At 41.9% G+C, this 26,711-nt stretch overlaps 1 protein-coding gene across 1 annotated transcript; it reads right to left on the bottom strand.

Moving 5' to 3' along the window:
* Positions 1 to 7,424: 7,424 nt before the first annotated feature.
* On the bottom strand, positions 7,425 to 18,037 carry LOC135553871 (metalloproteinase inhibitor 2-like). The gene is made up of 6 exons (XM_064985798.1): positions 18,029 to 18,037; positions 16,432 to 16,775; positions 9,985 to 10,054; positions 9,290 to 9,392; positions 7,829 to 7,950; positions 7,425 to 7,676 (listed from the first exon to the last, which is right to left on the bottom strand). Exons 1-6 carry the CDS (start codon positions 18,035 to 18,037, stop codon positions 7,548 to 7,550), a joined length of 777 nt encoding a protein of 258 aa, XP_064841870.1. The 3' UTR covers positions 7,425 to 7,547.
* Between the last annotated feature and the right edge of the window lie 8,674 nt (positions 18,038 to 26,711).

Here is a 26,711-nt window from a genome sequence, read left to right as displayed (position 1 = left end):
AGTCTCTCGGTGCCAGCAATGATGCACCTGTACTGGCCTCACCAATCCAGTAGGGGTTGGATGCTATAGTGCGCTTCAATTGGTTACCTACGATTTGCACAAAGTTCAGTTTTGCCCCCCCCAAAAAAAGCATTATTTTTCATATACACAGGTGCAGTTCTAAAGGGTCAGCCATAGTAGTGCAGCGCCCCTGGAGCAAATTAGAGTTAAATGCCTTGCGCAAAGGCACACAGAAAATGTTTTCACCTTGTCTTCAAACCAGCAACCTTTCAGTTACTGGCCAAACTCTCTAACCTCTAGGCTACCCGCCGTCCCGCTGCATTCAGCTCCATAGCCCCATGCTCACATGACCCACCAGTCCACGCCCACTTCGCTTCTCACCGTTTTCCTTCCATTGAAAATGAATAGGAAGCTGTTGTTTCACATCGGGATGCTGTGTCTAGTGTATACGCCCTGTCAGACATGAGCTGCATGTCAAAATGTCCATGAGAGTGCAAGCCTCTCATGGAGCATAGGGAGCGTCTCATACTCTGTAACAGTTAGGCCTACGTGTCCGATGTAGCAGGCCATTTAAACAGATTTTCCTGCTTCCTCCCAATTGTTTAATTAAGAGACTGACAAGTTGTGGCATTTCTTAGTTAACAACTGTCTTCATATTTCCGGGTAAGTGACCATAATCTTCCGACAACCAGAAAATACTGCTGACTTGGCCAATAGGAAAGAAACTTTCAGACCTTGAAATAATACTTGGCCAATAGGAAAGAGACTTTCAGACCTTGAAATAATACTTGGCCAATAGGAAAGAGACTTTCAGACCTTGAAATAATACTAGGCCAATAGGAAAGAGACTTTCAGACCTTGAAATAATACTTGGCCAATAGGAAAGAGACTTTCAGACCTTGAAATAATACTTGGCCAATAGGAAAGAGACTTTCAGACCTTGAAATAATACTTGGCCAATAGGAAAGAGACTTTCAGACCTTGAAATAATACTTGGCCAATAGGAAAGAGACTTTCAGACCTTGAAATAATACTTGGCCAATAGGAAAGAGACTTTCAGACCTTGAAATAATACTTGGCCAATAGGAAAGAGACTTTCAGACCTTGAAATAATACTTGGCCAATAGAAAAGAGACTTTCCAGACCTTGAAATAATACTTGGCCAATAGGAAAGAGACTTTCAGACCTTGAAATAATACTTGGCCAATAGGAAAGAGACTTTCAGACCTTGAAATAATACTTGGCCAATAGGAAAGAGACTTTCAGACCTTGATAAAGGTCCAATGCAGCCGTGTTTATATCTCAATATAAAATCATTTTTGGGCTACAGTTAAGTACCTTACTGTGATTGTTTTCAATTAAAATGGTCAAACAAGTTGTTATTGGCAGAGAGGTTTGGTCATATTGGTCTATTCACTCATTTACCATGTGAGGATGTAACCAGGCAGCCCAAACTCCATCCCAACAAAACAGGCTGACATTTCTTTTCAAACAGCTCTTACACTAAAAGGGCATTATCATAATTCTGACAATTTCACAGTATTCTTCCAACTTCATAGTGTAGAAATATATATATAAAACATAGAACATTTACATTTTTGACTGCACTGTGCCTTTAAAGTCAATCTCTGTGTAGGGTATGACATAGCAATTAATCAGTTGTCATGTGTTGCTGCCTTGCTATGTTTTAGTCTTAGGTCTCTATATGTAGTGTTGTGTTTTTGACCTAATATATATATTATTTATTTATTTGATCCCAGACCCCGTCCACACAGGAGGCCTTTTCCTTTTGGAAGGCCATCAATGTAAATAAGAATTTGTTCTTAACTGACTTGCCTAGTTAAATAAAGGTTAAATAAATAAAATAAAAATCCCAAATTTGGGATCACACAGCCACTCCACTGAATAGCAGACTTGTGATTGCTTTTGCAATGCTTGCAGTTAACATTAGGCAGTCACTGATTCCTTCCAGATTGCTCATTGTTGAATTTGTGATTTCCATCTTCCACAGATACTGGTTCAGACCATTCATGAGGTCTCTCACCCACAGATACTGGTTCAGATCATTCATGAGGTCTCTCACCCACAGATACTGGTTCAGATCATTCATGAGGTCTCTCACCCACAGATACTGGTTCAGACCATTCATGAGGTCTCTCACCCACAGATACTGGTTCAGACCATTCATGAGGTCTCTCACCCACAGATACTGGTTCAGATCATTCATGAGGTCTCTCACCCACAGATACTGGTTCAGATCATTCATGAGGTCTCTCACCCACAGATACTGGTTCAGACCATTCATGAGGTCTCTCACCCACAGATACTGGTTCAGACCATTCATGAGGTCTCTCACCCACAGATACTGGTTCAGATCATTCATGAGGTCTCAATCTTCAAAGCTTTTTCACTATGTTTTGGTAGTGACACATTGTTTGGGGTGGTAAGGAATTCAAGTAAACATTTCAAATATGCAGATGCAGTCTCAGGGAGGACGTCCACAGGGAGCTGGCATGTCGGGACACCACTTTCACACTGGATGAACTTATTGACTTGGCTATCCGTCTCGACAACCTGCTGGCTGCCCGCGGGCGTTCGGATCAGGCCCTGTCGTTCCCACTTCCCAGCCCTCCTGCCCCTATCCCTATGGAATTAGGAGGGGTGGCTTTGAGGACCGGAGGAGGAGTGTCCTCCTGCACCAGTTGTGGTCGACGAGGGCACACGGCCGACCGGTGCTGGAGGAACTCGTCTGGGAGTCAGGAGGGCAGGCGGAGCACTGTTTGATCACCCCAGGTGAGTAAGCACCAGAATCACCCAGAGCTTCCTGTCGGTCATGTGTATGTGTTGACTTCGTTCCCTGGGTTTTTTCCCTCTCTACAGCATAAGGCGCTAGTCGATTCAGGCGCAGCTGGGAATTTCATGGATCGTGGGCTTGCGTTAAGGCTAGGGATTCACCTTGGTGTTGTTAAACATACCTTTCCCCGTGCACTCCTTAGATAGCCGACCATTAGTGTCAGGAGTAATTAGGGAGGCTACAGTGCCGCTGGACATGGTAACGCAGGGGGATCATAAGGAGCAGATTAGTCTGTTCCTTATAGATTCACCTGCGTTTCCAGTGGTGTTGGGAGTTCCCTGGTTAGCTCAACACAACCCGGTGATTTCCTGGCGACAGGGGGCTCTTAAGGGGTGGTCAGAGGAGTGTTCAGGTAGGTGTATAGGAGTTGCCGTTGGTGCGACTACGGTGGACAGTCCAGACCAGGTTTCCAACGTGCGCATTCCCTCTGAATATGCCGATTTGGCTATCGCCTTCAGTAAAAAGAAGGCGACCCAATTACCACCCCATCGTCGAGAGGACGCTGCACTTCCTAGGAGTCACGTGTATCCATTGTCCCAGGAGGAGACAGTAGCGATGGAAACATATGTTTCTGAATCGCTGGGACAGGGGTACATTCAGCCCTCCGCATCACCCGTCTCCTCGAGCTTCTTTTTTGTGAAGAAGAAGGATGGAGGTCTGCGTCCGTGCATTGATTATAGAGGTCTAAATTCCATCACAGTGGGGTTTAGTTACCCACTACCTCTCATCGCTACGGCAATGGAATCATTTCACGGGGAACGCGCGTATAATGTTACTTACCCTACATTATTCATCTCATATGCATACCTATATACTGTACTCTATATCATCGACTGCATCCTTATGTAATACATGTATCACTAGCCACTTTAACTATGCCACTTTGTTTACATACTCATCTCACATGTATATACTGTACTCGATACCATCTACTGTATCTTGCCTATGCTGCTCTGTACCATCACTCACTCATATATCCTTATGTACATATTCTTTATCCCCTTACACTGTGTATAAAACAGTAGATTAGGAATTGTTAGTTAGATGACTTGTTGGTTATTACTGCATTGTCGGAACTAGAAGCACAAGCATTTCGCTACACTCGCATTAACATCTGCATGTGACAAATAAGATTTGATTTGATTTATAATCTGGTGCGTATCCGGGAGGAGATGAGTGAAAAAACGCATTTAGTACTACATCTGGTCATTATGAGTACCGCGTCATGCCATATGGGTTGAAGAATGCTCCAGCCGTCTTCCAATCCTTCGTAGATGAGATTCTCAGAGACCTGCTCGGGCAGGGAGTGGTAGTGTACATCGATGACATCTTGATCTATTCTGCCACACGCGCGGCGCATGTGTCTCTGGTGTGTAAGGTACTTGGGCGACTGCTGGAGCATGACCTGTATTGCAAGGCGGAGAAATGTGAGTTTTTCAAACAGTCCGTTTCCTTCCTGGGGTATCGTATTTCCACCTCCGGGGGGTGATGGAGGATGACCGCGTTACAGCCGTGCGTAATTGGCCGACTCCGACCACAGTGAAAGAAGTGCAGCGGTTTTTAGGGTTTGCCAATTACTACCGGAGGTTTATCCGGGGTTTGGTCAGGTGGCTGCTCCCATCACCTCACTGCTTAAGGGAGGACCGGTGCGCTTGCGTTGGTCAGCAGAGGCGGGCAGAGCATTCAGTCGTTTGAAGGAGCTGTTCACCAATGCGCCCGTGTTGGCGCATCCGGACCCCTCTTTAGCGTTCATAGTGGAAGTGGATGCGTCCGAGGCTGGGGTTGGAGCCGTGCTGTCCCAACGCTCCGGCGTGCCACCCAAGCTCCGCCCGTGTGCTTTCTTTCGAGCAAGCTCAGCCCAGCGGAGCGAAACTATGACGTGGGGGACCGGGAGTTGTTAGCTGTAGTCAAGGCTCTGAAGGTGTGGAGACATTGGCTTGAGGGGGCGAAACACCCTTTTCTCATCTGGACTGACCATCGTAATCTCGAATATATCCGGGCAGCGAGGAGACTAAATCCACGTCAGGCTAGATGGGCCATGTTTTTTTTTTACCAGGTTTCGGGTTTACCATCTCATACCGGCCAGGCTCCCAAAACACCAAAGCCGACGCGCTGTCCCGCCTCTATGATACCGAGGAGCGGTCCGTTGAGCCAACTCCCATCATTCCACCGTCATGTCTCGTGGCACCAGTGGTATGGGAGGTGGAGGCGGAGATAGAGGAGGCCTCACGGTTAGAGTCGGCCCCCCTTAACTGTCCAGTGGGGACTCAGTACGTGCCGAGGGGGGTCCGAGACAAGCTGATCCGGTGGGCTCATACTCTCCCCTCCTCGGGTCATCCTGGCATCGAGAGGACAGTGCGGAGTCTGAGAGGGAGATACTGGTGGCCCACGCTGGCGAAAGACGTGAGATTTTATGTCTCCTCCTGCTCAGTGTGTGCTCAGAGCAAGGCTCCTCGGCACCTGCCTAGAGGGAAGTTACAACCCCTTCCCGTTCCACAACAGCCATGGACACACTTATTGGTGGACTTTCTTACCGACCTTCCCCGTCCCAGGGAAATAATACGATCCTGGTCGTTGTGGATCGGTTTTCTAAGTCCTGTCGTCTCATTCCTTTCAAATGGTATCAAGAATACGCATTTCCTTGCTTCAGGTCCTGAGCTACAGGCAGTTAGATTTGAGTGTCATTTTAGGCGAAAATGGGGGAAAAAGGGGCAGATGCTTAAAGAGGTTTTAACAAATTAGATGGAGACCGAAGCTATAGGCTTCTGTAGCCATGCGCAAATGACAGTATAAATCGGCAAACATACTTGCGGAACCCATGCATGCGTTTTCATGGTTTTGCGCATGCTTCAAGTGACAAATCTGAAAGCACCCCCCGTGCTTTGAAAAGTTGATGTAATTATACCTGTACTTTCCTGTGGATATATGGTCTCCCATTCCTACCAGGGAAAGGGCCAACCACATGGACAACGGGTAAAATGCATTAAAATAGAATTTTAACATTCCGGCTTGTAGAGATTGTTAGAAACTTTTGATTCAAACTCAAATTTCTGCCCAACATAATTCAATGTAGTTCATAGTCTGCTTTCCAGACAATGTTCACCCAGGATGGAGTGGTCAAGCACGACTCCAACTCAAATTTGCTGACTACACGACAGAGGTAGGCCTGATTACAAACAGCGACGAGGCAGCCTACAATGCAAGCATGGGGCGATGGCGCTGAAGGCAGCGGGGCCACGGGTGGTGTTTTCCAACTCTGGGTAGCCCAGTGTAGTGTTTTCTAACTCTGGGTAGCCTAGTGCAGTGTTTTCCAACTCTGGGTAGCCTAGTGCAGTGTTTTCCAACTCTGGTTTGAGTACCCCAAACGACACATTTGTATTTTAATCCTGGACAAGCAAACTTGATTCAATATGTCAACCTATCAAGCCCTCAATGAGCTGATTGTCCAGGGATACATCTAGAATGTGTACTTTTGGGGGTCCTCCGGGACCAAGAACACTGGCCTAGTGGAATGTGTGGCCAGTAACCCAAAGGTCACTGGTTGGAATAACTGAGCAGTCTGTGTGCCCTTGTACATGGCACTTACCTCCAATTTGCTCCAAGGACAAGCATACTAATTTAACTGACCTAAAAACACATTTCACTGCACCCATCTGGTGGAAATTAAACATGTTTGTGGGGAAAAGTGAACTGTTACAATCCGGAGAAGACAAGTTGCCCACCACTCTGGGACTTGACACCTCTGTGACCAATCAGAGGTCGGGCATGGCGCACGGAATGTCTAAAGAAAGATAGTTTTACCAGAAATAACCCATTCCAGATAGACAAGCAAACTCTTTACAGAAATATAACAGCCTCGAAAGGGGTTTAAAACCTACAGCTGCGTATGCCAGCACAGCATATCCTACACAAAGCATACCTTGCAATACAATCTGATCAAAAAAGCTGGCCAAAATTTACACAATGTTCTCTGCAATTACATGCAAGTTTGTCTTCTAAACCAGATTAGTTCAAATGTCAGCAGATGCCCAATACCATGGTGGGTACACGTCTGGGTGGTTTCATACCTAATTATTAACTTTACTTTTGAGAATCAATGTCTGATTTGTTCCACATCGACCAATTACTGCTCTTCTTTAGAAGGCTTTCAAAACACTCCCTGGTCTGCAAAATGACTGAAACAAACTATTCATCCCACTAAAGAATATTACAGAACAAGTCAGTTGTTTAATGGTCATTACATAGGTAAAGCCCTGGTTTAGACCCAAACTACTAAAGGGCCCCAATCAGTAGACAAATGTAGAATGTTCCATATAGAAACGCCATTAGAGCCTACATGTTTACTTTCATGTCAGAGAAGACAATTTGTTCTTCATGTATAGAACATATCTGAACATTCTACATGACGCCCTGCTTGATGCTTCAGGAATACTGTTCTATTTACAAATAAACATATTGGACAACACTGATCACGATTTGGGGTTGATAACAGCTTTGGTTCCAGTTAAATTAAAAATCCATTTAAAAAATGAATGGCAGAAGACATTAACAATGCTATAATTGATTTGTTTATTTTACAAGAAGTGACCAGCAAGACATGTTGGTTCATTTAAAACTACACATTGGCAGCTTTGTCATCTGGAGTCACTAAGCGGATGGCCTGTAGAGTATAGGAGTCCCCAATATCTAGGAACTACTTCCAAGCACAAGAACCATTAATCTTGATACAGGCAAGGTTTTGGCCATTGTTTGTCCCCCAGTCCATCCACAGGCATGCATCTGTGGTGCTGATCGGACAGGGGAGCGAAGTGCAGTGGATGATCTGTGGAGCAGAGAGAGACCAAGATCACTGATTATTATACAAATACTCTGGCTCATGTGTTTTGCCAATATGACCAGAGTAATATACTCCCTTTTAGAAAACGTGCTGTGTAAATATTGGTGTACATTAATATGACTAATTCCCACACACACCTTGCAATCACAGCCGCGTTGGTAGCGGTGAGTCAAGCTGTTCTTTTGTGCAGCACTCAAGTCCTCCCAGGGCAGATTATAGCCACACAGTGTTACATACATCCTTCCAGTCTCCAGCTTGCCTACAGACAGAGGAGATAGTGAGTCAATGTACCATGGGGAAAGTGCCCCACGTTTTCATAACTGTGACCTTAGTTACCTACAGTCTGTAAGCTGTTATTGTCTTAACGACCGTTCCGCAGGTGCACGTTCATTAATTGTTTACGGTTCATTGAACAAGCAGGGAAACAGTGTAAACCCTTTGCAAAGAAGATCTGAAGTTTTTGGATTTTTACAAATTATCTTTGAAAGACAGGGTCCTGAAAAAGGGACGTCTTTTTGCTGAGTTTAGTGTTGGTCCCATGTTTCAATGGCGAAATAAGAGACTGCAGAAATTTCACAAGAAGCTAATTTCTCAGGTTGTGCACAGAATTGTTTTCATCCATGTTAGTGAGCATTTCCCCTTTCCCAAGATAGTCCATCCACTTCACAGGCGTGGCATATCAAGAAGCTGATTAAACATAATTACACATGTGCACCTTGTGCTGGGGACAATTAAAAAAAACACTAAAATGTGCAGTTGTCACAGTGCCACAGATGGCTCAAGTTGAGGGAGCATGCAATTGGCATGCTGATTGCAGGGAAGTCCACAGAGCTGTTGCCAGAATTTCTCTACCATAAGCCGCCTCTGTTTTAGAGAATTTGCCCTTCATCCGCCACTATCACCTCATGTTGCAGCATTATAATGCATGGCCCCACGTCGCAACGATCTCCCCATAATTCCTGGAAGCTGATAATTTCCAACTTCTATGGCCTGCAATCCTCACACATGTTACCCATTGAGCATATTTGGGATGCACTGGTTCGAAGTGTTCCAGCCAATATCCAGCAACGTCGAGCTGAACATGCCACAAGCAACAGCCTAAGTTACACGTAGGTGATGTGTTGAGCTGCATGAGGCAAATGTTGGTCACACCAGATACTGGCTCTGATACGACCTTTTTTTAAGGTACCGTATCTACGACCAACAGTTTCAAATCTGTATTCCCAGTCATGTGAAATCCATAGATTAGGGCCTCATAAATATATTTAAATTTACTGATTTCCATATGAATTGTAACAAGGTAAAATTTTTAGAAGCTGTGTTCTTAACTGACTTGCTTAGTTAAAGTTAATTAAAAGTAATAACATGAGGTCTGCCAAAGCTTGATAACATTTGTCAATGAAACTCATTAATGCCAAAGTCCACATCAAATTGTTTTGTGGTTTGGTTGTCCTGAAAATAAAAGTGCTAAACACTTGAGGTGAAATCTAAGGGCTGGACATGCAGATAATGGAAAGCTGATTTGTGCTGGAGTCTGAGGACTGATAGGGTTAACCAGTGTTGGCAACAGAACGTGGGTAACATAGTGAGAACCTCACCTGTGAAGAGATACTCCTTGTTGAGGTCCAGAGTCACACCACATGCGGCTGGGGATGGTGCAGTGAAGACGGCGTGGATAACCCGGTCTGGGCATTTGAACATCTAGCCAATCACAAGGAGAACAGAGGATCTGTCAAACATCTACATATCATTTGGAACCTCACCAATTACAGCTCTCAGGCACTGTCAGTCTTCACCCTTTGATATTCACAGATCTGTAAGGTGCAAGCGATCATTTATTCCAGTTACCACACCCAGCCTCAAGGACAGCTAGCTCATGACTAAAGGTTAGTAATGATGTAAGGCACAGTGAGAGTTTAAGTTAAATGACTTTATAAATTCAAATATAGAAATGCAGCAACCTGTGACATCAGAGGGCCAACTAACTATCTGTTAGAGATTGTAGTGATATAGCTTTAATGAAGTGGCAGCTGAGTTCATATAGAGGATGTCAACATAGACATGGACCAACAGGAACGTCAACACTTTAGGGAGAGGCTTTTTATAGAAGTATACTAATTTCATATGGTGGAAGTACCACAACGACACTCCTTATACCTATCCAGATCTGTAGACATTGAAGGGCTGGAGCCAAGGGAAGAGAGAACTGGGCCCAGCTGTCAGACTGGGGTTCAGGGGCTTCAATGTGTCAGTGCAGGAAGGAACAACCACTTAATAAAAAGGCTGATCATACCTTGATCTGTTGGATGTCATACTTAATGGCGTCAGACACCGTTTCCTTTCCAACCACCTTCGCCTGATCACTAGAAGAGGGAGACATGGATTTCAATAATGTTCGTTAAACCATTCTGGTACACTGGTCAGTCACACTGATGGTGTAAGGGTGATATGGAGCAGAGAGAAGTGTAGAATGCTTTACAGACCCAATACCCAACACTCTGTTCAGAATGTTTGTGCATAAGTTAATGGGTGTAACATTTTGCCTAGGTTAACGTCAAAACAGATGACAGAGTCCATTTCCCTCCTGGTCCTACATTCCTAGTTCTGGTCTTCTGCTTTTAATTTGACACACCCGGTTTAAACGTGCTCTCCGTAGATGATTGGTTCAGGTAGGAAGATGCTGTACAGTAGCTGCTGCTGTAAGACTAGTCCATAGAACAAAACCTCAAGTCATTGGCACATGGACTCGACAGCATTCCATAGTGATGCTGGCCCATGTTGACTCCAATGCTTCCCACAATTGTCTCAAGTCGGCTGAATGTCCTTTGGGTGGTGGACCATTCTTGATACACAGGAAACTGTTCAGTGTGAAAAACCCAGCAGCGTTGCAGTTCTTTGCACAAACAGGTGTGCCTGGCACATACTACCATTGCCCCATTTAACAGCGCTTCAATCTTTGGTCTTACCCAGTCACCCTGAATGACATACACAAGCCATGTCTCAATTGTCTCTAGGCTTAAACAGCCTTCTTTAACCTGTCTCCTTAAATCGACACTGAAGGGGATTTAACAAGTGACATCAATAAGGGATCATAGTTTACACCTGGCCAGTCCATGTCATGGAAAGAGCAGATGTCCTTCATGTTTTGTAAACGCATCTCAAATAAAATGTGTAGTGACACTTTATTCCTAAAGCAACGCAGGGCTCTCAAACCTGTTCCTGGAGAGCTGCAGTCCTGTAGGTTTTTGCGCCATCCTAGTCTAGCGCACCTGATTCTAATAATTGGCTGGTTGATAAATTGACTCAGGTTCGTTACAAATAGGTTTGGATTCAACATTGACAGAAGCATAGCTCTCAGGATCAAGATTGATAGCCCATCTCACTGTCGCCTATTTTATTTTGTATATAATTGTGTGATGTATAAATAGGCTTGATGATCATGTCATAATTATTTCTACTACGACCACACACAATATATCAAATGTTTGCATGCTGCGTATTAATAGCTCTCAACATGTGAAGGCTGAAAAGTAAAATGTTACCAAAATTGCCCTACCGATCTCTGCATCGCAAAAAGCCTTTTGGGGATGCGGAGGGGACATTTGCAAGCATCTGCGATGTCTTCGACCCGCCACAGGAACAGCACGAACAGAGTAATGAAACAACTGCTTACTAACCGCGTCATTTGGAAACGAATTACGGTGATCCAAATATCACAAAAGGAGCCGAGTAAAGGTGTGAGGCGTAAATTACAAAATAACGTATTTCCCTTCGGACTGTTCCCAGACCGACGGATAACTCTTAGAAGTATTTTTCTCTCAAAGTAATCATCCGCTATTTATTGCAGGCTGTGAGCTCCTCCCCTGTCAGAACCCAGCCTGTGGTAGGCTGAGCATTCTATTAATCCAGAACCGCAACCATTCAATTAAAAAGAATCCTCTGACTAATGGCTCAACCACAGGCTCAACATGCCCAGTTGCCATAAATTGACGATGGAACTGAAAGATCCGTTTTGGGGGGGGGGGGGGCATTCTACACTGTTCTCTCTTTGTACATCTCAGTGCTCGAGGTGTCACTACAGACCCTGGTTCGATTCCAGGCTGTATCACAACCTGGCCGTGATTGGGAGTCCCATAGGGTGGCACACAATTGGACCGGGGTTTGGACAGGGTATGCCATCATTGTAAATAATCATTTGTTCTTAACTGATTTGTCTAGTTAAATAAAGGTTCAATATAAAAATAGACTAAACCTACTGGAATTCCTTAAAGTTTTGTTTTCAGTAAAAAATAAAAAAAAAACACCTGGGGAAATTTTAGAGCAGGTTCAACTTGCCCAACTGCTCAGTTCACTTGCCCCTGTCATCCCATATATGAGATGAAAATGGCAGCCGGTTTTGGCGGACAGCCATTATAAACTTGAGCACCACAAGAGACAATAAGATAACACCATCCCACCAGCTAATTGGGCTACTTTTGCACATCTGTTGTTGTTTGAGTGGGGGAATTGCATTAAATGAGTCGATGTGTTATGAAAGATGTGACATTAAGGATTATAATAAATTCCACTTTGATGTCATACAAGCTAACCACACACATTTCTGTGTTTGAAAACTCATGTTAATGATCTCTATTTTTTATCCTCAGTTACAAGGATGACATACGTTATAGCCTGTGTTGTCTTGAACAGAATGAGCCTATCTGCATCATATTGTGAAGAAAAATTGCAGTGGAACATACATTTGAATGACATCATTCTATGCGCACCAAAATTAGAATCTGTTTGTTTGAAGTGCCTTTTGAAAGCATCCCAGCAAACACATTTGGTTCCTTGGAAGTTGTGGGAATGCAGGTTTTTGGTTTCCCATTGGTTCTGGGAACAAAGCCCTCAGCTTCCTGACTGGTAAAAAGTATTGTTTTTAAACATTCTGAGAACTGAAGTGTGAACTTCACCTGTTCCGGGAATGTTTATTTTTAGGTTGTACGGAGGTTCTGAGAATGTTTTACGATGGTTCCCTGAAAGTTTTCCTGGGTAGTTTTATTAATGTTCTATTAACAGAAATGATAGGTTATTTGAAGATAATTCAATAACATTCTGAGAACATGTTTCACATAAGACTTTTTAATAATACTGCTAGCTTAGTTTGGGTTGACTGTTTCCAACTCTAAGCAGACAGGACACATGGAAATTAATTTGCTTTGGCATTCATTTTTGTCGTTGAATCTTCTGTTCTCTATCCATGGAATTAGTCCACTGTCCCACCAGGATGGAGCTAGAATGCTAAGTCATATGAAGCTGTTAATGTGAGTCTATTCAAACACACACATTTCAAAGGAAACAAGCACTCATTAAGATCCGGTGTGGACAATTACTGGGCGCAGCTAACAAACCTGAGTTAAAGAGTAAAAATGTGCTTAACAAGTCAGATAATTTTACATTTACATTTAAGTCATTTAGCAGACGCTCTTATCCGATAATCAGTTGCGTGGACCAACTTTGTGTGCAAAAATAGTGTTTAACATGAATTTTGAATGACTACCTCATCTCTGTACTCCTCACATACAATTATCTGTAAGTTCCCACAGTCGAAAAGTGAATTTCAAACACAGATTCAACCACAAAGACCAGGGAGGTATTCCAATGCATGACAAAGAAGGGCACCCATTGGTAGGTGGGTAAACAAAAAGCAGACATTGAATGTCCCTTTGAGCCTGGTGTAGTTATTAAATATACATTGGGTGGTGTATCAATACACCCAGTCACTACAAAGATACAGGCGTCCTTCCTAATTCGGAGGGGAAGAAAACCGCTCAGGGATTTCACCATGAGGCCAGTGGGGACATTTAAACAGTAACAAAGTTTAATGGCTGTCATAGGAGAAAACTGCAGATGGATCAATAACATTGTAGTTACTCCACAATACTAACCTAATTGACAGAGTAAAAAGAAAGAACCCTGTATAGAATAAAAATATTCCAAAACATGCATCCCGTTTGCAATAAGGGACTAAAATAATACTGCTAAAAACGTGGCAAAGCAATTAACTTTTTGTTCTGAATACAAAGTGTTATGTTTGGGGAAAATCCTATACAACACATTACTGAGTATCACTCCACAAATTTTCAAGCATAGTGGTGACTGCATCATGTTATGGGTATGCTTGTCATCGTCAAGGACTGAGGAGTTTTCTGGATAAAAAATAAACCAAATTTAGCTAAGAGCAGGAAAAATCCTCAAAATAAACCTTGTCCAGTCTGCTTTCCACCAGACACTGGGAGATGAATTCGCCTTTCAGGAGGACAGTAGCCTAAAACACAAGGCCAAATCTACACTGGAGTTTCTTACCAAGAAGTCAGTGCATGTTCCTGATTGGCTGAGTTACAGATTTGACTTAAATCTGCTAGAAAATCTGCTAGAGAACTTGAAAATCGTCTAGCAATGATCAACAACACATTTGACAGAGCTTGAATAATTTTGAAAAGAATAATAGGTAAATGATGTTCAATCCAGGTGTGGAAAGCTCTTAGAGACTTAACGAAAGATACCCACAGCTTTAATCGTGGCCAAAGTTGCTTCTACAAAGTATTGACTCAGGGTGTGAAAACTTATGTAAATTTGATATTTCTGTATTTAATTTTCAATAAATTTGCAATGATTAAAAAACAACATATTTTCACTATGGGGTACTCTGTGTAGATGGGTGAAGAAAAAGCATGAATGTAATCCATTTTGAATGTAAACTGTAACACAACTAAATGTGGAATAAGTCAAGTGGGATGAATACACAGGGATGGAATTGAAGGATTTTGGACACAGGCCATTTCTATCCCTGGGCCTACATGATGCAACACTGCATAAAACAAGCTCTGTCCTGTTAGTTGTATTGTCTATTCACAGTTGTCTCTGTGTCTGTGTAAGGGAAACTCCCCTGTTATTCCAGTTTTAAAATATAATTCATATGAGAAAGGTTGCTGCAGTATGACAGGGTTTTCATCCTCCCTATAGGGCCAGGAGTTTTCCAGGAGTTTAAATCTGTGTGACCTGATTAGAAAAGGCCACCATAGCCCATATAAAACCATTCTGCTACTGATTCATCACTATGTCATTACTCTACACACAGAGACTTTAAGGTCTGAAAGGCACTTTCCCATCAGCCAAATCAGCAGTATTAACGGTTGCTGAAGATTATGGTCGCTTACCCGATAGTTGTTAACACGCAGAAATGCCAGAACTTGTCACTTCGCCCCCACTTACATCTACAGATTACCTCAACTAGCCTGTACCCCTGAACACTGACTCGGTACCGGTGCCCCCTGTATATAGCCTCGGTATTGTTATTCTTATTGCGTTACTTTTTATTATTACTTTTTATTTTAGCCTACTTGATAAATATATATATATATTTAAACTGCACTGTTGGTTAATGGCTTGTAAGTAAGCATTTCACGGTAAAGTCTACACTTGTTGTATTCGGCACATGTGGCAAATAAAATTTGATTTGATTTTTTCGGTCTCTTAATTTAACAACAGGGAGGAAGCAGAAAAAAAATGTTTTTCTGGCCTGCTACATCGAACACATAATCCAAACTTTTGCAGAGCGTGATTTCAAGATTTCAACGTGCAGCTCAAGTCCGACAGGGCGTATACACTAAACTGTATCACATGGTGAAACAACAGCTTCCCATTCATTTTCAATGAAAGTAAAGCAGTACGAAATGGACTGGCCAGGGACCATTGGGAGATGCAAGCATGGGAGAGGGAGCAGAACAGGGCGGGACTAAAGTTGAGCATAGCTGATCATCAAGCAAATCTTTGATGATATTGCTTGCGAGTAACCAATCGAACCTCACCAGAGCTTCCAACCCCTACTTGATTGGTTGACAATGGCTGTTGATACGTAGCACTACTTAGCATGCTTGTTAGCACCCATATGAGGGCGAAGCTAGCATGGCTAGGTGAGTTACCGCTATATTGTGTATCTCAGCTGGAGTAACAGGATAAAGTGGCTCGCGCGCTGCTCGCCCTGACTAAAAGTTACACATATTTTGTGAAGCTATTACTGGAATTATTTACAGTTTGGTTGTATTTAGTTTTAAAATCCTCTGCCTAATGGGACAACAACACAGCAGGCTGCCATAAAATGTCATAAACTGTCCGTCTTTCACTTAAACAATGGGGATGAACTAGAAATGTCAGTTTTAGGCTATGCCTACTCGAATTCCTTACAGTGATGTTGCTTTCAGCAACAACAAAAAAACTCTGGGGTAACTTTAGAGCAGGAGAAAAAAATGTCCCCACCACTCAGGGACCTGTGGTGCCACCTCTTTGACCAATCAGATTCACGGAAATCACAGGTCACGTGGGTCGGGTGTGGCACACATTTTTTAGTAGTCTACACCTTTAAAAAAAGTTAGAGTCGATGACCACGCCCCACGGAAATCTAATTGGCATAATACAAAAATCTCCATCAAAATCTGTCTGTTCAAGCTAGAGATATCAGTTTATTTGCATGGTGTGGTGGAGATTCAACACCAGGGACACCTGATGTCAATATGAAATGAATCACTCTTTATTATGATGTCTGGAGAGGTTCACAAACTCAGTCCAAGCTTGATGAAAACTCTGCCAAGGGTGTTCCCTTTCAGTCCTTATGTAATGCTACACAAACCAGTCATACAATAATTATTTACATTATTCATTTTTAACATTGGTTCCTGCATGTGACTGAGTGACACCTCACAAGGCTTCTTCTCTCAAAGCTGAGACCTTGAAACTGAGATACTCCTTTTGGTTCTGGGCGTACTGTGTTGCATACGCAATGTTCTGGGCGTACTGTGTTGCATACGCAATGTTCTGGGCGTACTGTGTTGCATACGCAATGTTCTGGGCGTACTGTGTTGCATACGCAATGTTCTGGGCGTACTGTGTTGCATACGCAATGTTCTGGGCGTACTGTGTTGCATACGCAATGTTCTGGGCGTACTGTGTTGCATACGCAATGTTCTGGGCGTACTGTGTTGCATACGCAATGTTCTGGGCGTACTGTGTTGAATACGCAATGTTCTGGGCGTACTGCCAATTGGTCTGAAGAGGTCACAGTCAACTGCACAAACCAAGCTAGAGTGAGAGGAATGCTCTGTACAATTCAAGGCTATCTCTGCAGACAATAAAATGTTCCCTCACACTCCCTCCTTTTACCACTTCTGTGGTAACGATTGTAACATTTTAAGGTAATCATTAATGTATGGCTTAAACTATCAAATGAGGTTCTATCGCAATACTTCTATTAAAGTAAGCTAAATCAACACATAAAACCTGATCGTTTATCCTTTCAAACCCTTCATTCTAGTAAGTCAATCAGTTACACACATGCTTCATTACACAATTTAATTTATGGAAATACTATCATCATAATGAAGGTAAAATCTACAGGCAAGTTTGTACTTCTATCAACAGGAGTGAATATATTAAAAACACACATCCACAAGGGATCCTTAGACTCAGAGGTAAATACATCTCTCAATGTTTAATCATTGTTTCCATAGCTCTTAACACAAGCAGGTGTATCTTTAACCCTAAACACCAGATGGTAGCCTTTCATTTAATATCAGTCCCAAGGCTCAATCCCACTATTCATCATGTGGCCTTGTATTTGAAACCTTATATTCTTCAAATGACTCAAATATTGCATTATTAGACTGCTATCTGAAAGCCACTAATAACACATACTGTCAACACTGAGGAAATTGGACGTCAACTGATAGACCACTGTCTTTATTACTTTCAACGAGGACCCTTCTACTCTTTCTTGCAGGGAAACCCTCAACCACTACTGCTAATACACACAGATCACTCTCAAACAATGTTCTGCTTTTAAAAATAAAACAATAATGAGAAAGTTTCCATGTTTGGAGGGCATTGTTAACGGGTTAACTTAATTAACATGAACACATTCAGCATCTCCTGGCTTCCACATATAGCCTGCAAGCCACAGATCTTTGGAACATTTACATTAGAAAAATAATAATACATCCATGTAATATAGGCTACACCTTCACATTAACCTCTTACACTTATGGTGGCGCTATTTCATTTTTGGATGAAAAACGTTCCCGTTTTAAACAAGATATTTTGTCACAAAAAGATGCTCGACTATGCATATAATTGATAGCTTTACAATTACACTTGCATTGATGTCAGAGTGATTAGAGGGACAATATATTGCAGAGTACAAGGCAGTTAGCACGTTTGGTAGTCTACTAATGACCATCAGCAGCATCAGTGCTTGGAGAAGTCTAATTTGACTGCCTTCATGCCGGTTGGCGATGATAGTGTACTTGTACCATTGTACTTATTAGCACTCCTGTGCTAATGCAGGGTGCCACACTGCACCACCGTAACTGGCGAGGCCCCATCTTCTCCTGGATCATCTGCAGTGTGACACGTGGATCCAGGTATCTCTCAGCAACCTTCACCGCAGTGGGGATGGTTAGAAGAACTTGGTACGACCCTCTCCAACGGGGGTCCTGACAAATCTTTCTCCTGAAGTCTTTGACCACCACGAGATCACCTGGGATCAAACAGTGCCCAGGTCCACCTGCCAGGTTCGGCAAAGACGCCTTCACCCAGGGGAGAGTGGAGGCTCTGGATCGCAGACTGTCGCTGGAGGCTCTGGACCGCAGACCATCGATGGAGGCTCTGGATCGCAGACTGTCGCTGGAGGCGCTGGACTGCAGCCCGACGGTTGACCGTCACAGGCAACTATACCTAGACAAGATCCCACAAAGCACAATGGGGAAATGGCTGCCTAAATATGATCCCCAATCAGAGACAACGATAAACACCTGCCTCTGATTGGGAACCATACCAGGCCAACATTGATCATTAATCACCTAGATAACACACCCGAGTCACTGTCACTTCCCAACCAATATAGAGAATAAACAGCTCTCTATGGTCAGGGCGTGACAGTTGACTTACTGAAATTCAGTAGACGTGTCCCTCAGAGGTTTGCCGGATCAGGTATCTTCCCCCGGGCACCTCTCAGTAAAAGTCTGGTCTGGGCGGGTCCAGGTCGTCTTTGGTCAGACAGGAATCTCCCTCACGCTGTCACACGGAATGCGCCACCAGTGTTCCCTCACAGACCTTCACTGACGCCAAGATCGTGACAAGATTTAGATGAGGTTTAGGGGTTTTAGATGAGGTTTAGGGTTTTAGATGAGGTTCAGGGTTTTAGATGAGGTTTCAGGATTTTGTTGAGGTTTAGGGTTTTAGATGAGGTTCAGGGTTTTTGTTGAGGTTTAGGGTTTTTGTTGAGGTTTAGGGTTTTAGATGAGGTTCAGGGTTTTAGATGAGGTTTCAGGGTTTTTGTTGAGGTTTAGGGTTTTAGATGACGTTCAGGGTTTTAGATGAGGTTTCAGGGTTTTTGTTGAGGTTCAGGGTTTTAGATGTTGTTTAGGGTTTTAGATTAAGTTTAGGGTTTTAGATGACGTTTAGTTCTACCTGGTTTATGTTAGAGAGGCATCCATTAAAGAACAGGCTGTGTTCTATTAGACAGCTAACTCTCAATCCACGATATAGCAGATAATGTAAAGACATAACACATATGTTTTTTATAACACCAGACTAATTGATAATGTAATAAGCTGCACTGGTCAACCAAAACAGCTCCCACAATCTTATTATTATCAATTAATTTCAGCCAATCATCATTCATTTGTTTCAGTGCCATACATGTTGAGTGCCCTTCCCCCTTAAATGTACACAAAGGGCTAATATCAATAATGTGCATGTCAATCTCTCCTGGCTCAAAGTAGAGGAGAGATTGACTGCATCACAACTTGTCTTTGTGAGAGGTATTGACGTGCTGTGAGGACACACGTGCACAGACACACACACACACTCTCTCTCACACACACACACACTAAGATAGTAGTATTGTACATTTTATATTGTAAATGTGTAATATTAGAGTAATAACGTAGTAATTTATTGTATGATGTATTGGTTTATTTATGATGTAGGGTGTTTTGTTGTGATGTAATTGTTTTGTTCCTGTTTGGACCCCAGGAAGAAGAGCTGCTAAATACTCAAAATACTAAATACTTTTGCCGAGCGTCAGACACTCCTATTCATTTCAAGTCAAATCAAATGTTATTCGTCACATGAGCTGAATACAACGGGGATCAACTTTACCGTGAAATGCTTGATTACGAGCCCTTCCCAACAAAACAGAGTAAAAAAATTATTATGAAAATAGTAACACAAAAGGAATAAAATACACAAGATTGGAGCTATATACAGGGGTACTAGTACCAGATCAATGTGCAGAGGTACGAGGTATTTATGTACATACATGAAGGCAGGGTAATGTGACTAGGCATCGGGATAGATAATAATAATGTATTTGAGGTAGATATGTACATGAAGACAGGGTAATGTGACTAGGCATCAGGATAGATAATAATTAGGTATTTGAGGTAGATATGTACATGAAGGCAGGGTAATGTGATAATAATAAGTAGGCATCAGGATAGATAATAATAAGGTATTTGAGGTAGATATGTACATGAAGGCAGGGTAATGTGACTAGGCATCAGGATAGATAATAATAAGGTATTTGAGGTAGATATGTACATGAAGGCAGGGTAATGTGACTAGGCATCAGGATAGATAATAATAAGGTATTTGAGGTAGATATGTACATGAAGGCAGGGTAATGTGACGAGGCATCAGGATAGATAATAATAATAGTCAAACAAAGAGCAGAGTAGCAGCATATGATGTGTGAAAGTGTGTGTGTGTAGTGTATGTCAACATGTGTGAGTTTTGTGTGAGAGTGTACGTTCAGTGTGCGTATACAGTACGTGCTGTGTATTTATTTGGAGTTGTGTGGGTGTGAATATAGTCACTGTAAGATAGGGTCAATGCATGTAGTCCGAGTCACCAATTAATTTACTATTTAGTCGTCTTATGCCTATTAAGCAGTTTTATGACTTGGGGGTAGAAGCTGTCTCAGAGCCCGTTGGTCCAAGAGCTGATGCAGGGACTTTAAGGCTTACAGGGTTAGAGTTGACACAAGTGGTTTCTTCTACAGAAAACCACAAAATTGTAAGGAATTCCAGTAAAAAACCTGATCTTTCTGGTTTATACCCATTTTTAAGTGAAAGATGGACAATTTATGTCCATTATGGCAGCGAGACAAGTTGAGCCTGCGCTGTTGTTGTCCCATTAGGCAGGGATCTTTTAACAGAAAACAACCAAACTGCAAAGAATTCCAGGGGCGTCACAAAATACATTTTTTTAAGCCTCCTACACTGGAAGTGTAACTTTTAGTCAGGGCGAGCAGAGACACATTTATCCTATTACTCAGGCCGAGATACACTATTTAGCGGTAACTAACCAGCCTAAACACACCAGCTTCGCCCTCATGTGGGTGATAACAAGCTAGCAAGCATGCTAGGTAGTGCTACACATTGTCAGAAAACTAGATTTTTCAGCTTCTTTCCTGTTGTTTAATTAAGAGACCGACAAGTTCTGGCATTTCTGTGTGTAAACAACAATTTTCCCTTTTTCAGGCAAGTTACCAAAATCATCAGTTAACCAATAAAGACTGCAGGCTTGGCCAATAGGGATGTCCCTTTCAGACCTTATCAATCTCTGTGTAGGGTAAGACAGTGATTAATCACTTGCAAAACGGTTTTATATGGGCCACAATGAGAACAGAGTTTGTCTCATCAGAACACCTATGAAATGTATTAAAACAACTAGAAAAGGACATTTACAGAAGTCTAGAAGTATTTATTGTGAAGTAGTACTTATTGTGAAGTAGTAGTAGTTGTATTGGTAGTGATGGCAGTAGTAATGTAGTAATATAGTGTTTTATAGGCTACGTGTTCTTTATAGTGAGATATTTTGGGGTGGTTGAAACTTTAAACAAGATTACAGGGTTTTCTCTTAATGCAACTCCGTGCAGTCAACGGCAATATGTGGCCCCATCTGTTTTAGCTATAATTCCAGGAGCCACTTGTGGATTTGACAGCTCTAACACGGTTCCACCTCAGACACCGCCAAAACAACTGCTATGCGGATGTTGGCTAAAGAGGATCTGATTGGGGCGGCAGGGTAGCCTAGTGGTTTGAGCGTTGGACTAGTAACCGGGTTGCAAGTTCAAATCCCCGAGCTGACAAGGTACAAATCTGTCGTTCTGCCCCTGAACAGGCAGTTAACACACTGTTCCTAGGCCGTCATTGAAAATAAGAATTTGTTCTTAACTGACTTGCCTAGTTAAATAAAGGTAAAATAAAATAAAAATGGAATAGAGCCCTAAGTCTCTAAGAGCATTGCACACCTGGATTGGGCAATATTTACCCATTATTCTTCCAGAAATCTTCAAGCTCTGTCAAAGTGTTGGGGATCATGGCTAGACAGCAATTTTCAATGACATTTCAGTCAAAACTAATGTGACCAGTCAGGAACTTTGTAGATTATTGTATTTCTGAAAGGTGCATTCCTCTCCCAGTGTCTGGTGTAAGCAGACTGAAGCAGGTTTTTCTTTAGGATTTTGCCTGTGCTTAGCTCCATCCTGTATCTTCTTATCCTGAAAAACTCCCCAGTCTTTGCCAAGGTCAAGGATACACATACCATGATGCAAATCAAATTCAAATCAAATGTATTTATATAGCCCTCCAAGATGCTTGAAAATAAGGAGGCAGTAACTCAGTGATATGTTGTTGGATTTGCCCCCAACTTAATGCTTTGCATTTAAACCAAAAAGTGTATCATTCAAGATGTTTTTTGCAGTATTACTTTAGTGCCTTTTTACATACAAGATGAATATTTTTATTTTCACTGTCATTTAGGTCATTATTGTAGATTCACTACGATGTTGATCCATCCTCGGTTTTCTCCCATCACAGCCATTGAAGTCCGTAGTCATTTTAATATCCCCATTGGCCTTGTGGTGACACCCCTGAGCAGTTTCCTTCCTGTCCTGCAGCTCAGTTCAGAAAGATGACTATCTTTTATGTCTGGGTGGTGTTATCCATAATCCACAGCATAATTGTTAACTTTGTTACCCATCTACCAATCACTGCCCTTCTTTATAAGCCTTTTAAAGAGCTCCCTGGTCTTTGAGGAACCTTGCAGATGTATAAGGAACAGAGGAAGGGTAGTCACTCAAAAATCATGGAAACCACTATTTCAGTCCATGTCATTTATGTGATTTAAGCCGAATGCTTTTCCTTAACCTAATTTAGGCCTAAAGGCAGTTAATACTTTACAACTCGTTTTTGTTCATTTGTCTGTATTTTTGGGGGGGATCCCTATTTTTTGTTAATTTGTCTGTATTTTTTGGGGGGCATCCCTATTTTTTGTTAATTTGTCTGTATTTTTTGGGGGGAGGTCCCTATTGTTTAATTCATGTATCTGGATTTTTTGGGGGGGATCCCTATTTTTTGTTAATTTGTCTGTATTTTTTGGGGGGAGGTCCCTATTGTTTAATTCATGTATCTGGATTTTTTGGGGGGGATCCCTATTTTTTGTTAATTTGTCTGTATTTTGGGGGGGATTCCTATTTTTTTATTCATTTGTCTGTGTTTTTTTGGGGGGGATCCCTATTTTTGATTAATTTATCTGCATTTTTTTGGGGGGGATCCCTATTTTTTATTAATTTATCTGCATTTTTTTGGGGGGGGGTCCCTATTGTTTAATTCATGTATCTGGATTTGTTGGGGGGGATTCCTATTTTTTATTCATTTGTCTATATTTTTGGGGGGATCCCTATTTTTTTCAAAATCGATTTCAATCCCACTAAAAAAAATAAAATAAAAATCCAAGGGGTGGTGAATGAATACCCACTGTAAACATTACACTGAACAGGTTGATGTTTGTCATGAGTCTTGTCCTGGAGGCAGACCTGGGCGATTTCCCCTTAGGCCAGCTGCACAGTCAAAATTATAACAATTCATTAAGGAAATTTGCTTTTTTAATCTTAATTTAAGGTTAGCAGTGTGGTGATTTTATGCCTGTGCCCATCTGCAATGTGGACTCCAGTACAAGATTAAAGAGAAACGCTAACCTGCACTGTGAACCAAATCAACCAGGTTTACCATCTACGTTGCAGAGAAACTGAATATTTTTGTCCATAGTAAGATAAGCAGAGAAGCCATTCAATTGAATAAAGCAGTTATAGTGAATTCAACCCAGTGATGTCAGTCAGTGTGGCACTTGTACCACTCCTGTGCTAATCAAATAATAATCCAACTGGCTGAATATGGCAATTGTATAACAACCAGTTTGCAAGACATCCTCAGTTTCCTAATTCTATTAGCACAGGAACATACCATTGTGCATAAGAATGAACAGAATATTCATCCACTGAAGAATATACACCAAGAATAATGTTCTGGCTTATAAAGCAAGGAAGAAAGAATCAAAGTGGTTTAATTTGGTCAATGTCATTACATAGCTAAAGCCCTGGTTTAGACCCAAACTACTAAAGGGCCACAATCAGTAGACAAATGTTGAACGTTGCTGATAGAAATGCCATTTGAGCCGACATGATTCTTGTCTTCCTGTCAGAGAAGACAGTTTGTTATTCATCTGAACTTTCTACATTGTGCGCTGTTGAACAAACCCCAGGATTTAGGATGGCATTTTTCAGGAACTGTTCTATTTCGAAACAACCACATGGGCCAACAACACAGAACCATTCTGGGTTTCAATAACACCTTGTTTGTTTAAAAGACGTGTAACAAATGAACGGCAGAAGAAATTAACACTTGGAGCACTATAATTAACTTGTAGTTTATTTTATTGCATTTTTAGAAGTGACCAGTAAGCACTTTTATTTAATATAAATCATAATATTTTTTTGAATTAATTGCAGGCATCTTTAAATAACAAAGCAAATGGCCTGTAAAGTATAAGGTGTACAGTATATTGGTGTACAGTAATGACTAATTCCCATCACACACACCTTGCAATTGCAGCCTCTTTGGTAACGGCAAGTCAAGCTCTTCTTTTGCGCGACACTCAAGTCCTCCCAGGGTTTATTATAGCCACACAGTGTTACATACATCCTTCCAGTCGCATCCTTCCATACATCCTTCCAGTTTGTTGCTTTCAGGGGGAATAAATCTCCTGGGGTAACTTTACAGCAGAAGAAAAAAAATGTCCTCACCACTGTGGGACCTGTGGTGCCACCTCTTTGACCAATCAGATTCACAGAAATTACAGGTTGTGCAGAGTGCGCTCTGATTTATATAGACATGTGCCATCATCTTCCCACTGGTATTATTTTAGCAAACAGGAAAATAACTCACTCCCAATAGACAAGCAAAAAGTCTTCAGAGAAATGTTGTAGCAGCCTACACCTAAACATTAGTGATCTGACCTGGAGTATCAGTCTGATCAACTGTTGGCCTCTATACGCCCTGTCCCATCTGGCCAGAAGAAACAAAGTGGTAACATTATGTATTTATGGCCTAAGACAATTTATTTGTGTTTGGAGAAAATATAACTTTTTGGTAAAAACTTGTGTTTGTGTTTGGAGGACAAAGAATGCTGAGTTGCATCCAAAGAACACCATACCTACTGTGAAGCAGAAAGGGGCTGTTTTTCTGCGAAGGGACCAGGACGACTGATCCGTGTAAAGGAAAGAATGAATGGGGCCATGTGTCGTGAGATTTTGAGTGAAAACCTCCTTCCATCAGCAAGGGCATTGAAGATGAAACTTGGCTGGGTTTTTCAGCATGATGATGATCCCAAACACACCGCCCGGGCATCGAAGGAGTGGCTTCGTAAGAAGCATTTCAAGGTCCTGGAGTGGCCTAGCCAGTCTCCAGATCTCAACCACATAGAAAATCTTTGGAGGGAGTTGAAAGTCCGTGTTGCCCAGCAACAGCCCCAAAACATCACTGCTTTAGAGGAGATCTGCATGGAGGAATGGGCCAAAATACCAGCAACAGCGTGTGAAAACCTTGTGAAGACATACAGAAAACGTTTGACCTCTGTCATTGCCAACAAAGGGTATATAACAATGTTTTGAGATAACATTTTGTTATTGACCAAATACTTCTTTTCCACCATAATTTGCAAATACATTTTTTTTAAGTGGGAGAACTTGCACAATTGGTGGCTGACTACATACTTTTTTTGCCCCACTGTATGTCTTCCAATAGGAATATACAGTATATTATTCACACACCTACTGCAGATTTTAAATATTTCCCTGAATTCCCTACCACCCCACTCATTGTGTCACTACTGAAACATAGTGAAAAAGTTGCAATAAAGGAAGAACCGCATACAGTAGAGTTAATTTTAATTAACCTTCTATTACAGATGAACATATAAAAATATATTTACATACCAAATTAAAAACGTGATTTTTAACCTGATTATCAAAACCTTTACATTTCATTTAGAGAAGTATAATCTCTATTGTGTGTTAATTTGCATTTCGGAGTCAAGTGTCAATCATAGAGATAAATGGAGGACTCTAGATGGATATAACTCATTTTGGGAAAGACATTGCCATCGAGGGCTTCCCCCATTTAAAAGTGGTCAACTGGGTGGGGATTCCTATGGGTTGGGAGTAATCAGCCTATGATCAGAAAGTATTGTCTTCTTCAAATTGGGTTGCCTATGGTGTGTAAACCAAAGACTAAGATAATATCCAGGAGCGAAGACCAAGATTTATACCAGGACATTTGTCCCAAGACCCAGACCCAATAAGTTGAGACCATGACAAGTTAAAGAATGAATTGATGTGGTCTCAAGACCAAGACCACTCGATCAACAGTCCATGGGCCCTTTCTTCAATTGTAAGAAACTCAAGTAGAGTAGAGTAGAGAAACTCTAGAGTAGAGTAGAGTACAGCAGAGTAGAGTAGGGTACAGTTCAGTACAGCAGAGTAGAGTAGGGTACAGTAGAGTAGAGTACAGTACAGCACAGCAGAGTAGAGTAGGGTACAGTAGAGTAGAGTAAAGTACAGTACAGGAGAGTAGAGTAGGGTAC

The sequence above is a fragment of the Oncorhynchus masou genome, chromosome 14 (assembly GCF_036934945.1).
Source record: "Oncorhynchus masou masou isolate Uvic2021 chromosome 14, UVic_Omas_1.1, whole genome shotgun sequence".
Classification (NCBI taxonomy): domain Eukaryota; kingdom Metazoa; phylum Chordata; class Actinopteri; order Salmoniformes; family Salmonidae; genus Oncorhynchus; species Oncorhynchus masou.
This window is presented reverse-complemented; position numbering and strand designations above follow the sequence as displayed.